Genomic DNA, 14670 nt, shown 5'->3' on the forward strand with positions numbered 1-14670 from the left:
CCGCTTTGTCTTTTTTACCTGTGATTTTGGATTCTGCATGGTGGATCATGATATAAACTGGAGACCCAAAAGAGCTTCAGTATCCGACGGTGGCTTTTAGTTGCTCTGATGTGGCTTTATTATTTCTGAGGCTGAAGTTCATTACCTCTGCACTGTGGAGCTACTTCATGTGCTTGTGCTGTGAGCTGTATTGCACAGTATGGAAATAATTCAGGTTACTCAGGTCAAGACTCCTCTGAGGGAGACGAGTCAGAATGCAGAAGTGTATGAATTTCCTTACTGGAATGTTTTTCTCAAGAAAGGCTATGGAACATAACCTCTAACTGGGTACAGGAAGCACCTTCCTGTAACCAAACGCTATAGTCCCCACCTCACTCTGCTGGAAGACATGATTCACATTCTTCTCTGTTCCTCCCCCTTTCTCTTCATCTGTTGATTTCTTTTCTTCCCAGAAGATCTCAGTGTGCAAAGTACAACTTCACTTTGGAGAGCTGATTTGGGTCCTTTCAAGTGTAAAACAGAATTGTTTAAGTGTCAAGGCTGGAAATGTAATTTACTGCAGTGTAGCTTTCTGCATTGTGCTCAAAAGGGGCAGATGCTACTGTCTTAAGCCTGTCAGCATGGATTTTTTTATGAACTGAAGGAGTCCTGTGTAACTCACTCAATGCAGGAACAGTGGGCCCCTTTTAGAAAAATTTAGGTCAACTCTGAGATGTAGATTGCTACTGTGAACAAGTTACAAGAGAAAACAGAAGTTTCTGCAAAGGATATATCCATGGTCAATGAAATGCTGCATTTAATTTCAGGGCAAGTAGTTAGTAGTTGTTCTGCAAAGGTCTTACTGGGTTGGGGTTTTTGTTTGGTTTTTTTACAGGTCCAACCTAGGTTGATTAATCCACTGAAGAATTTGAGACGTCTTGGTCTCAAGCTTGTGGCAGAGTTTTTTTCTGATTATGAGACCTACAGCTTTAGTGTGGAAGAGATTGATGCAGTTTTCCATGCTGTGGTATGGCCTCAGGTAAGTATTTTTTGTTTTTCCAAATAACTTATGTGAAACATGCACCATGCAGAAAACTCCAACTGCACTGGAGTCTGTCATGTCAACTATGTCCATCGCTAGGTTGGATGTGGCCTTAGACAGATTGTGGCATCCCAGTGTGTCTGTGCAAGACCAGTTTCTTGGCTCATGTTGATTAGTCCTGAAATAATCAAGTCACAGATTAAAGTACAAATTAATTCATCTGAATAAAATGGATGTCATTTCTTTGTTCTTTAACCACAGAAGCAGACTTCTTCCCTAGATGCTTCAGGGAAGCTAAGTAATACAAGTCATTTCTGGGTGCTGCTTTTCTGTGTGACAGTTGTTGGGCCTGTGGTAGGGGACTGCAGTAGCAAATGCTGCTGCAGGAAAGGAAGGACCCAGCAGGGTCTGTCAGTGGGCTGTGTGGTCTTGTGCCTGCCTGCCAAGAGTTCCATGTGAGCACAGTGACAAAGCACAGGCTTGTGGCTTTTATCAGAGAAATTCAGATCATCTCTGAGCTTGGAAAATGCACTGCTGTGAGATGGAGAGAGAACACAGTATTTAAAATTAAATTGTGCTGTCTTTGTCTGTGCAGTGGCTCTGGGGTTGGCAGGGAGTGCCTGTACCAGCTGCTGGGTTGTCTCTGCTCTAAAAGCAGTTATCTCCATGCAAAGGTTAACTGAGTAAGAGGGGCTGACTCCAAGAGTGCTCTTCTACAGAGGGTTTTGAGGTATCCAAGTGTTCAGCTTCCTTGCGGCAGAAAAGCCTGTTAAAGAGCACTGGTATGGTCTGTGAAACCACAGAGCTGCTTCTCTAGACATTGTGTTTGTTTACTCCTACACTGTTTCTCTGCTCTACCAGTAACAATATGTGATGTGTAGTAGGTGTATATGGACAAACAGTAGATAAAATAGTAGCAGGCAGTGCATATAGCTCTGTATTGCTCTGGGTTGAGGAACAGGGAGGTGTATGCTCCTGGTTTGTCCATGGAGTCTTCTTACAGCCAGGGTGCTACGTGGGAAAAGCAGTGAACATTTATTGCAGTTCCAGAGCAGTTCAGGCTTTTAGTCAATGAAGCACTTTAAAGCTTTCAGGGAGCACTGTATTTGCAAATGCTGAGTAACTCTGAGCAAGATGTACTGTTGTTACTAAATAGTTAGAAGGCCTCTTGTCCTTACTTACGTCTAGAAGACGGCTGGTTTTGAAGCTTGGATGGTAGTACAATCCAGAAGCTCCCTCTAGAGCCTTTTTTGGTGAACTCCATGAAGGTTTTGGCAAAAGAATCATTTTGCTTTGCGTGTTTTCCTTTCTTAAAACTATAGAACTGAGGTGTGTAAAAACTCGTGGAGAGGACAAATTGTTTTAAGCCTGTTGAACCTGGAATTGGAGTTTGCTGTTCTACATAGCCCAGGATTTTGCTGCAGGGGCTCAATATTGCTAGCCTGCACAGCAGCGTTCCTGCAGGATTGGATTAATGGTTTACTCTTCATTGTACATCATTCAGGAAATCTCTGTTTTATGCAGGGCAATAGTATTACCAACCTTTGGGACAGTAGAAGATGATTTCTAAGATGTTGGCTATGATGGTCAGACCTACCTTCTTTTCTGTTATGCTCAGGTCTTGAGCAAACTGAGCTAGTCCAAACCCCACATGCACCATCCTGGCTGCCACCCCTGGATGCACTGGAGTCTGCTCTGCCTGTGTGTTCACTAATGGTGCCTTGCCAACAGTCCAACAGTGGTCAGGGTGGAAACCCAGCTCTGTGACTTGGTTGGAGCCTGTTGGGTTTCGGAATCGCAGAGAGGAGGGTGCACTGGGTCACTTTAGCCTGTGTCCAGTCATGAAAGAGCGGCAGCTCTTGTGTGTGGCTTAGGCTGGGCACCTCTTAGGTGGGGTTGTTTTGGATACAGAACCCTGTTAGGAGATTCCATTCATGGGATGCAGTACAGTGTTCCAGCCTCCCCAGTGAGGCCATGGAGATACAGACCAGGTGCTGCAGTCAGGGCATAGGAAATGTGGGAGAAGTGAGTTCTGGGTGCTGTGCTTGAGATTTCAGAGGTGTGTCCAGGACAGGTTGCTAAGTCTCTGGCAAATGTGAGGCTTCATGGGAATCTAGTTTCAAGGGAGGGCAAAAATGGTAGCTGGAATACTGTATAAATAGGAGTGAGATGATCTGAGTCATTTGACAAATATTGAGGAAGTTGGGAAAACAAGGTTGAAATTACTTCATAAAAAAGATTAACTATAGAATGTGAGGTCTTTGTTAGAGATGAGGTTTTTAAGTTGCTTTACTTACTTGTGTTGCATTGCTATCTGATTTTTCCCTCCTTTAGGTCTGCAGATTGGCTTCAGAGAGTCAGTATTCTCCAACTTTCCTGCTCAAACTCATTCACACCTGGAGTAAGAACCCCAGGTAAGTGTTCTGGCAAACAAGCCTAAGTACTTCTGAATACATTAAATACAAGGGAAAAAGAGCACACTAACAGTCTGTGAATAATTGTGTCGAAAACCGTATTTTCTTTTTCCATTAGACTGTTATTCTTTTGATAGCAGTCAAAGCAGCTGGGAAGTTTTCCAGTTTATGCAAGTACTCACTTTTTAATAGGCTGGTTTTCCCATACTGTTTTTCCCATATTAAGCACATATGCAGCCCAAACCCAACTCACAGGTGAGGAGGAGGCCTGACTTCTTAGGATATGTCCATCTTGACCAATGACGACTTAGTCTTGCAAGGTGGGAAGTCAGTTTTACTATATATAATACCATTCATGGTTTTGTGAGTCTCTATTTCTTTCCATTTTATGAAAGAGTATGGGCAAATTCAGCATAGAATCTGTGACTGAGAGTCTGTCACTGGAAGTTGTAAAAGAGTTTTTTTTGATTCAGACACTGTGAGAAGTTCTAGTTCAACTGTCTTGAGAGATTTTTGCCTCTTCCACAGACTCACTGCTTTTCCTTTGCTAAGGTCCCTGGTATTTCTTATAAGACACCTCATTTGCAGGCATGAAGACCTTACGTACAAACTTCTGTTAAAAATGGTATTGGATCACTAGGTTAGGAGCAGACTAAGAGTAGACTCGGGCTGTGGAGAAAGGATTAGGTTTAGATGATGCTATCTTGAAGCAAGAAAAGGGACTTTATAATCTCTCAACTTCCATTCACTGCATTTTTCATTACACTTGTTCTGGGTTTTTTTGCACTTTTTTATTGGTTGAAGTGGAAGACAGTCATTTTTTTGTGTGACTTCTTGCACAAAAGAATTATATTTAATTCTTATATATATATATATGTAATTATAAAATTTTGAACCTGATTTTCAGTGAACCTTTTTATAATCTTTCTCTCAGATATTTCCCTTTACTGGCCAAGCAGCAGCCAGATCACCCAGAGAGTGATATACTGTCAAATGTATTTGCTGTGCTGTCAGCCAAGAATCTGTCTGAGGCCACATCCAGTCTTGTGATGGACATCGCTGATAGCCTTCTCAACAGCCCAGATTTTGAACCCACGGAGCAGGTTTCCAGTTTGAGTGTGACTGGCTGTGTTGTCGTGGTCACTGGAGACGTGACAGAAGGTATGCCTGCCTGAGAAGTCTGAGAGACCTGGTGGGTGCTTTGGATGAAGGTGTTAGATTATGGTGAGGTTGTCTACGCTGGCTGAGAATACTGGGGAGGAGGATCTCCCAGCAGAGATGGAAACATCAATGTATAAATTTGTCTTGTTGTGCTCAAGAATGGTAAAGTCCTACTTGTTTCATGATTGATGAGATCTGCATTTGAGTGTCAGGGTTCTGAGCATGGAGAGATTCCTTATGAAGAGGGAAATGTTGACCTGTTCTGTCTGTGAAGTTTTGACTGATACAAGTTCAAGAACTGCATTGCTGACTTGGCTCTGTGCCTAACACCACATTTTATATAAAGGCCTCCTTCATGTATGCACATGATCATATATCACTTTGATGTTTAGTCTGTGCTCTCTGACAAGGAAGACCTGGCATCTTTGAGAGTTAGGCAAGAACAGTAGTGTGCTGTGTTTGATGCTGTGGAGACATCATTCACTGCAACACTCAAAGCTAGTGGAAAGGAGCATGTGCCCTTGTTATGGCAGCTTTGATTTTACAAAGAGGTCAGTGGTAGAATAAAGAAAATCACATCTACAAATGCTCCAGTCATTTTAGGAGCTGTTACTACTATTGAGGAGTGTCCTTGGTACCTTCTGATAAGCCTACACTTCAGAGGGCTGTTACTGAAATCTGTGAGGAGAGTGGTGTGTGCTTTCTTTGATCCCATCTCAGACACATTAGACTTGGTCTCAGCAAGTGCTGGTGCTTGTTCCCAGCCACCAGCTGCCCTGCACATTCATAGCTCCCATTTATTTATTCTTCCACTGATGAAGCCTCCTTTGTCCTAATTTCCCCTTCGTGTAGGGTTGGATCTCCCTTCTGTTTCTTGCAGCAGTGTTTCTTGGGTGTTGCTAACTGTTGTATCCCTCACAGAGCCCCTCAGTCTAGGTTGCCGGTTGGTCCTGCCTCATGTTTCTGCCATACTTCAGTACTTCAGCAAAACAATGTTAAGTGTGGAAAAGGTGAAAAAGAAGAAGTATAGAGCTCAAGTCAGCAAAGAGCTGAGTATACTTTCCAAGTAAGTGATTCTTAGAGCTCTGTCTTGGGGTGAACAAGACTCAAAACCGTTAAAAAGTTGGAAGGAGGCAGGAAGAAAGCGGCTTATTGTAATAGGTTCCAAATTAAAAAATGCTGTGTCTCAAACTATTTAAATTTACAACAGTTGTAAATACCTGGATCTATCATTGACCTTGCAAGTGGCTGGTGACAAGTGATAAGTTTTCACAAGTTGATGGGAGCAGATTTTGTTGCTGGTACTCAAACCTAATGTCTCTTGAGGGTAGAAAAAGGTGCAGAAATGCCTGCAGTCATGTGGAACTGAATGCTTGGGCTGGTACTGTGAATTTGGTAGGTACACTCCATTAACTTGGATAGGCTGACAAAGCCCTGTGAAATGAACTAGTGCTGACAGAGTTTTTCTTTGCTCTATACTGGTGATTGAAATTATATAAAAGAGTACATTACCTTGTCCAATTGTACAGGATCAGCAAATTTATACAAGAGAAGAGTCAGAATTCAGTGCTTGTGAGCCTTCTCCTCCCTTTCCTTTATCAGAGTAACATGGAGCAGGTAGGTAAAAATTATTTCCTCCCCCTATTAAACATATGTTTTTCTTTTAATAAAGTATATTTGTTTCTTTAAGATACAGTTAAAAGTTTTACTGATGATATGCCATTTCTCATTATTAGCCTGATGTCAAGTTTTCATGTGTTTGTAGTCTGCTCAGAGTACCATGCCACTGCATGTTGATGTTCACTACTCACCCAGAGATGCCAGTGCCCAGACTGATTCTGTTCCCCCTTTTCATGGGAAAGGTCTACAGAAGTTATAATGCAGTCTTTACCTTCTCCATCACTGTAGTCGATCCACCAAATTGCTTGCAGAGTTTGAAATAATTGCTCTTCTTCGCTGTGGATTTTATGCACCCCAAATCCAAGGCCACAGCATCTGGACAGCAATGTGAATATATATGGTTGAGTATGTAGTACATGTGGTATACTGGGCAGTGCTGCATTAGTCTGCTGCAGGATGAAAGGCAAAGGCAAACTGTGTACAGTACTCTTTTGGGGTTTCAAATCTGTGAACCATTAAGGGACCACATGTGATACCTGTCGAGGGAGATCATACAAGAGCTTCTTTACTGTGTGGTGACTGGGCATGGAACAGATTGCCCAGAGAGTCTGTGGAGTCTCCCTCATTGGAGATACTCAAGAACTGTCTGGATGCAATCCTGTGCCATATGCTCTGGGATAACCCTGCTTGACCAGGGAGCTTGGACCAGATGACCCCCCATGGTCCTTTCCAACCTGACCCATTCTGTGATTCAGTGAAGTATATGGTGCTGTTAATGTTCATCTCACATATTCAAGAAAGACTACTTTTTAAAGCTCTGTTAGTTCTCCTGACCTTTGAGTCGTGAGGAAAGGCACATAAAAGAAGTCTTTATCGTGCTGACAGTCGTCTCTTAAGACTGTGTTGTTTCTAATTGAAAGGTTGCAAGTACTTCTGAGATATTTGATGATTGCATTGTGTCCTTCTAATTCTTTGTTCTCGTTCAGTATCTCTGATCTGAATAAAGTACAGCAATGTTCACTTCATGTCTTGAAATATGTCCCAAGGAAATGAAATAATCTTGTGAGGTTTCAGTATTTGTTATCTGTCTCTTTCAGGGTACACAAATTGACATTCTGGAGACAGTGCAGAACTTGCTGAGGCATTGCTCAAACCCTACAAGCTTTCTCAAACCACTGGCAAAGCTTTTTTCTGTCATCCAGAACAAACTGTCTCGAAATAAGTTGTGCTTGGTATTTCAGGTATTGCATTTCTACGTTTCTGTGCTTTTTTTTTTTAACTTGTTCTAAGAGATCAAGAACAAAGTAATAGCAGTATTTATCTTTGTACATGACTTTAAAAACCTTTTTAATCTACTTCTTGTGTTAAGTGAAAGTAACAGAATTCTATGTGATAGAAATTAATGAGCTGCACAAAGATTTGTAAAAGTTTTGGCTTACAGCCTGGCTGATGTGAACCTCACCAGGCATCTTTAGTGTAAGAGAAGCCAAATAAAGCACTTAAATTGTAACAAATCCTGTATGTTGGTAAAATAAGAATGGATTTCAGTATCCTGAAGATGATTTTTGTTTGTATTCTTCTCTCACAGTTTATAGTAAGCTGTTTTGTATTACTTTGAAGTGACTTACATAACTTCTTCTTAGCAGGAAAACACAGGAAACATTCAGTGTAGATGTTTAGAAGCTTAGGAACTTAAAACAGATATCCTCCAACTTACAGAAGAAAGGTTCTTATGAAGGTTCTAACAGGAGAAAGACTAATGCTGTTGCTTTATTTATTTTTTGTCTTAGGTGGTAAAATCTTGAGTTATCCACATTTTTAACAACTATAAGAGTTAACTGGGTTTTTTATGTTTCTTTTTAGACTTTATCTGACTTGGACAGTAAGTTGAAGTATATTACTGATGTTGTTAAGGTATGTACAGTTTCTTTGCTCCCTTTTTATCCCAGTAGTGTATGATCATGTTTCTGTCATTTTTCGTTACCCACTTGTTGCTCTGTCTTAGCTGAATGCCTTTGATCAGCGACATCTGGATGATATCGACTTCGATGTGCGTCTGGCAGCATTTCAGTCAATCACAGCCCACATCAAGGAAATGCAAGCAGTGGATACTGACTTCCTCATTGCTGTTATGCACAACTGCTTCTATACCATCCAGGTTGGCTGAATATTCCTTCTCTTGCTTTGTGCACCATGTGTCCGTGATGAATCTAACTTCCAACTTACTTCCACTGGCTGGTTTTTGGCACCATGTAACATTCAGAAAGTATATTTAGGTATTCTTACAAACATCTTTTTGAAGTTTTGTCTGTTTACCTTTTCAACTGTGTGTCCCAAAACAAAAATACAGTGCAGCAAAAATTTCTGTCAGGGAGCCCTGGAACACTTGTGCTGTATAGAAGGCACATTGCAGGATTGAAAGGCTGATTTTCTATTTGTTGCAACATGTTCTGGTTGTGTGGGCCTGCCAGTAAATCTAAAAGGATTTTTCCTGATGGGTAGGGTGAGCATTAATTTGGAAGTGGAACTTCTATAGGAAAGCTCTCAAGAGTTTCTGAGTCTCTACAGGCCTCTGTATGTTTTATCCAGTGGTTCTGTTCTGTCCAGGCTTTTGGGGAGATAAAGGTGTCATAGCCAGACTCATGGTGCCATTTCTTCATCCACTCAGCTTGGAGATATGGCTCTTAGTGACAACGCAAGCCTTTGCTTGACCAGTTTCATCCACCGACTGGCAGAAATCAGCCACACAGAAGATGAGTACAAGGAGCTAATCCAGCACACTCTCCTGGAGTCTGTGAGAAGGGGTCTGAAGAGTAAGACTGAGGTAATGTGTCTGATCACTTATCTCCAGCTATCTTCAGGGTAATAAGACATTTTTTGGGTGAGTTCTCAAAGTCCCCTGCTGGGACAAGAAGTGCAGGTACCCACTGTAAACTTACTTGTCATTTGAAACCTTATAAAAATTTTAAAATTACAGAACGTAGCTGTGTTTCTTTGCTGTTCAGCTTTCTTAGCTGTAACTCATTCTTTGGAGGGGAGGCTTTAATTTATATGCAGTCCATAATAGGTGCATTTTTTGTTACCAAAAATTAGGACATGTTTGACTGAAACACTTGTAAATGATGGCACTGCCGTTCTGTGGAGTGTGTAGCAGCCTCTCCAAGGGGTACTTAAAATTTACTGCTTGCTATTTGTAGAGCATCCAGCAGGACTACACGTCGCTGCTTTCCTGCCTCATTCAGACATTCCCAGCAAATCCCGAATTCCAGGATTTGGTCCAGCTGACCAACCGCCATGATCCTGACATGGACTTCTTTGAGAACATGAAACACATGCAGGTAAAAGACAGCAGGCATTTCTTGGTGCCTCTCTCCCCCTGCCAAGTAAAAGCATCTTACTGTGAGGGTACGTTTTGCAAAGCATCTGTGTGATGACTGCAGAGAAATTGAACCTGTGTTGTTAGATACCGTTACAAAAAAGAGGGGTGTGGACATCATCAGGAGTGATTGAGAATCAAAGTCATGTTTCTGTGTAGAAATTTCTTGGTTTTATGATAGCCCACAGTCAGCAATATCCTGAAGATCCCTCTGACGTAGGCAGGGAATGGGTCTCTTTTTTTTCTGGCCTGTTGCCTGCTACTCTCAGTCTGGAGGCTCTGCAGCCCCTTCCCATTCACAAACCTTTGCAATATAAGTGTTACACAAAGCCTGGTCTCCTGGTTTTTCTTGCAGTGTTTCTCCTGCTTTCAGAGATGTAATCTGAGAGAGTCTTTGCTGTATCTGCAGTTATATGCAAAGTCTTAGGTTTTTAACCTGTAATTTGCTCTGGTCTTTGCATCTCATTGCAGCAGCTGCTGTTTGCAATTGCCTCCCTTGTCTAATACCTGAAGATAGCACAGTCTTAAGACTGGGAATTCACAATGCCATTGAGTAGGAATATCTGTTGAGGCAAAAGGCTAGTGAAAGCCCAGAGATTTAAGGAAAAAGGCATGGCTTGGAAACGACCATAATATGTTTATGCTGTTATTTAAAACTGGGACATTTTCAGAACTGCTGGATGTAGGTGCTCTCTCGTGCTAGCTATGACTCAAGCTTCACCTCATTCGCTGTCTCCCACGTTTGATGCAGATCCACAGGAGGGCACGAGCTCTGAGGAAACTGGCAAAGCAACTCACTGAAGAAAAGCTTGTGCTGTCTTCTAAATCCCTCCAGAACTATATCATGCCTTATGCTACAACTGCCATTTTTAGTGAAAAAATGCTTAAGGTAGGCTCTTTTAACTGAATGCATCCACTTGAATATTTTCACCTTTCTTAGATACCATTTGCCTTAAAAACCTAACTACTTTAGAAGGCTGATATGTTTGTGGAGTGAGTGTTTCCTTTGCAGACAAAAGTGCTGTGCTGGTTTTGGTGACAGAAAGAGGGTTTGGAAAGTGCAGATGTAGTCTGGACCCAATCCTGTATCTGCTAAACTTGTCCTGCTTCTCAAAGGTTGATCTCTTAACTGTGTGGGTTTAGGTTTTTTGTTTTGTTTTAGTTTTTTACTTGGGATTTTATTTGTCTTCATTTTTTGTAATCAGCTTCTTATTTTTTCCCCTCTGCCTCCAAACTGCTGTCTTCCTGTTTAGTTGTGAGATTAGTTACTCTTTGACAGTAGACTCTGGGAATATAGGCTGTGCCTAGTAATAGAGGTGGGAATAAATACAGTTTTCTCTGGATTTAAAGGGAAACTGCAGAACTTGGCTGAAAACATCTGAGATTAATAGCAGCTTTATAATTAAAATTTGAAGGGTGACATTCTGTTTGTCAATTTCCATACATTTTATTGAAAATATACGCAGTGAAATTACTTGCCGTTGGTGCTTGGCTCCTAACCAGCGTCAAACCGCAACAGTCAGTGTGGATAGACTTTCCACCTGTTGCTTTGAAAAGCAAGGTTTCAGACTTCTGTAGTTCCCTGCACTCCTATCAGGAGGACAGCAGACCTGCTTCTATCAAGCCAAGTAAATGTCTAGTTTGCTTACTGTCAGAAATACTCCTCTGAAGCTGAACCAATTGGAGCTCAGGCACAGGACCAGTCCCTGCAGCAATGCAGACTGTGCCCCTCAGTAGAGTGAATGAGTCGCTCTTCAACCAGAGGGCAGTAAAATGAGTTGATTGAAACTTTGGTGAAGAAACAGACACATTTTATTTCACATCTAAATAGGTTTATAGTTGATCAGCATAGCCCAGCAATGTGCCATGTGTCCGTGGTTGCGTGCCTTGACTGGTTCTTAGTTCTTAACAAATGTGAGCCCATAGGTTTAAGTATGTGAGAAAAGTAAAATGTGTGCAGAAATATTTGGAGGAAGTGGGTCTGGAGATCTGCTTGATGGACTGTGATTTTTCTTTTTCTAACTTGGTGTTCAGGAGCAGATCTAAAAACACTGAATCCCAAGCATCCCCACTAGACAGACGATACTTCTGTCTCTTGTTGCTTTGAGTAAAGGATGCTTTAGGCACATGACCATTGTGAATGCTAACAGCAACTGAATTTCTCTCTTTTGAGCAGCATGAAAATATGGTAACAGCCTCAGTTGAAGTTGTTGGAGCTGTCTGCAGACATCTTTCATGGTCAGCATATTTGTACCACTTAAAGCATTTCATCCATGTCTTGCAAACAGGACAGATCGGTACAAAGCTGGGAGTCAGGTGGGTACTGTGAGCCATGCTGCTCTGGGTTTCTCCAAAGACTGCTAAGGCAAAATTCAGTATTTTTAGAAGCATCACATGGATTTTAGCCTCTTCCCTGAGATGAGAGATTGCTGACTTTGAGGTGGACTTAGGCAAGTGAAGGTGGGCATGGCTTTGCTGCTTGCAGCTGTGAATTTTTAACAGGTCATTACTTTCTTACACCATGTCTCACTGTGTACATGGCAGCAGTAGCAGCTTCTGCTTCTGTCAGGCTGTCCCTGCTCCTGGGACACCTCCATTGCTCCAGTACCACTCTCCATGAGGTTTCACAGTGCCGGGACACAGAATGCATGTAGCTGAGAAGTAACCAGTTTGTATTTTCTGGGGTTTTTCCAGATAAGCCTCCTTATAGTACAATGTCACTAAATCTGATGTTTTCCAAAAAGTGCTTATAAGATTTTTCTGTTGTGTTTGTATATGCTTCCTCTTCCTTTTGTACAGAGGGCTGATCTTTTGTGTTTTCCTTCTGCAGCTTGTTAGAGACAGTGCTGGAAGCCTTTCACTTTGACCATAAAACACTTGAAAAGCAGCTTGTGACCATTGACAACCAAGGTGAGCTTTTTTGTGTCTGCTTGCAGAAACACTACCTCAAACTGCTCAAATGCAGCTAATCCAAGTTTTGTCATTTACTCTTGGCATCAGCTACTCCCATCTTTTTAGAATGTGCATACTGGAAGCTAGTGTTGACTTGTCTCCTCAGGAGCAGTGCAGACTTTCCTCCTGTGTGTTGACAAAGTCAGGAGAGGTATAGGGAATCATCTCCACATTACCACTCCATCCCAGGCGTCTGTCAGCCAAAACAGCCCAGAATCTGTGTGGCTCTCAAGGTCTGCACCCAGCCTGGTGGCTGCTGACACACCTGGGTTTTTTGTCTTTGGTGTTGGCTGCTCTCACAGTTGTCTGCAGCCTGAGAAGGGTGCTGCATGTCCTCACTTTGCTTCCCTCGCCATTTCACAGGAAGAAGTTGTATCTTCAGCTTCTTCACCATTGTGGTTACCTATGTTGGGACCTTTGGGTGAAGGAGGAGGATATCTCACAGCTGTGCTTGTCAGTACTTCCTGCCATGTGAAATCTCAATTTTAAGTGAATGGCAGTTCTCTACAGTTCAAGCACATTGACCTTTGCTGACTACACAGTTCAGACACAGAGGAACCAACCTAGTCTTTGCTTTAAACCTGGCCCTGAGGAGTGGTTATCAGAAACCAGCAAGCCAAAGCTTCTTTACCCAGTAGAAGAAACCTGATGCTTATTGGTGATTTGCTGTCTCTGGTGATAGGTGGGAGCTTTGTCTAGAACCAAGCTGTCACAGAAGTCAAGGGCTCAAGTTTTGTATTCTCCTCTATTTACCTGTACTTTTGGCAATTACTTGATAGAAGCTGCTGCCATGGACCTTGAGCCAGTGGTGGAGGCTGAAGAAGCCATGGAGCTGGAGCAGAGTGAAGGGGAAGAGGAGGAAGTTGAAGGAAAGAATGGGAAGAATCTCTCTGAGAAGCCAGCAGAACCTGAGCAAGCAGCTGAGCCATCTGAAAATGCTGAACAAGTGACCAAACCTGTTTCATTCTTACCCCGAAATAAAGAGGAGCTGGAGTGTCTGATCAAACACATTCAAGAAACAGTTACAGTCAACATCTTGCCTAAATTGCACAGGTGTATTGTTGCAAAGGTGAGGAGTTGACATTTGAAAGGTCTTTTGTGGGCCTGTGCTGCTACTTTAAGGATTGGGATACTACTTCAGAGCCAGTGAAAATGCAACACATTAAAAAAATAATAGATGCAACTGGAGAGAGACCATCTGAAAGCACAAAAAAGGCTTCATGCCCTTTGCTGAGTCATGGAGATTACTGACAGACCCTCTGGTCAGTGTGGGTGTGGTGTCTTTACTTCCCTGCTGAGAACTGTCTCAAACTACACAAGTGAAATGATTCACTTTGTGCAACCTCTTGAAGAGTTTTCAGCTACTTGCTAGCACCAGCCTAGTTTCTGTAACACAGAAAACACAGAGATTTATCTCGCCTGTCCTTTAGCCATCTGGGGTTTCCCTGCAGTCACCAGAGGATAGCAGTCTGGCATACTGGCCTCTTCTAGGGTTTGCTGAGAAAAAGCAGGATTTGTTTCTGTATATTAAAAGTGCATTGTGTCTTGCTCTCTTAAAAAGGTTAAAAGAGACGAGGAGCACAAGCTTGTGAAATCCAATGTTGCGAATGATGATGAGGTGGTTCGTGTTCCATTAGCTTTTGCAATGGTCAGAATGATGCAGTGTCTCCCCCAAGAAGTGATGGAAGCTAACCTACCGAGGTAAATGCCAGTGGAGCTCCTTAAATGCTGTTCACTGTGCTGGGAATGAGTGCAGGCACCTTTCTCAAGCTGTGGTTATGTACAAGGCTAAAGTCAAGAGGAACATCCCAACAGACCTTAAATACTTCTTTTGGTAATTCCTATTCCTAGTGACATGCACCTCTGCACCTCAGCATTTGACTTCTGTAAATCCTTACCTAAGAGCAGAGCTGTGAATCAAGGTGCAGAGGCGGGGATGGTTGTGCTGGGGAAAGAATAATGTACACAAAGAAAGGGCAATCAGTAAAACACCCTGACGGACAGTAGGTGTGTGTGTATGCCTGTAAAACCTCTCTGTGAGACTGGCTGTGAGTACAGCTATGGTTCTGAAACAGGCCTGAAAAGCAGCCTCCTTAGCAGCATAATTATTTCTGCTCTGCTTGGAG

At 42.4% G+C, this 14670-nt stretch overlaps 1 protein-coding gene across 1 annotated transcript in view; it reads left to right on the forward strand.

Annotated features, from left to right (window-relative positions):
* Positions 1-14670, forward strand: part of UTP20 (UTP20 small subunit processome component) — a 63749-nt gene that overhangs the window by 32183 nt on the left and 16896 nt on the right. The window contains exons 28-42 of the mRNA XM_042026851.1: positions 875-1018; positions 3356-3435; positions 4370-4596; positions 5518-5662; positions 6126-6213; positions 7314-7457; positions 8080-8130; positions 8222-8374; positions 8885-9040; positions 9414-9554; positions 10344-10481; positions 11769-11908; positions 12423-12502; positions 13324-13613; positions 14106-14245. Coding sequence (XP_041882785.1) covers positions 875-1018; positions 3356-3435; positions 4370-4596; positions 5518-5662; positions 6126-6213; positions 7314-7457; positions 8080-8130; positions 8222-8374; positions 8885-9040; positions 9414-9554; positions 10344-10481; positions 11769-11908; positions 12423-12502; positions 13324-13613; positions 14106-14245 — 2117 coding nt within the window. The remainder of the gene's footprint in view (positions 1-874; positions 1019-3355; positions 3436-4369; positions 4597-5517; positions 5663-6125; positions 6214-7313; positions 7458-8079; positions 8131-8221; positions 8375-8884; positions 9041-9413; positions 9555-10343; positions 10482-11768; positions 11909-12422; positions 12503-13323; positions 13614-14105; positions 14246-14670) is intronic.

Source organism: Corvus kubaryi, unplaced genomic scaffold (genome assembly GCF_017639235.1).
Source record: "Corvus kubaryi isolate FWS band 111438036 unplaced genomic scaffold, C.kubaryi_AGA036_p1.0 129, whole genome shotgun sequence".
Classification (NCBI taxonomy): Eukaryota; Metazoa; Chordata; class Aves; order Passeriformes; family Corvidae; genus Corvus; species Corvus kubaryi.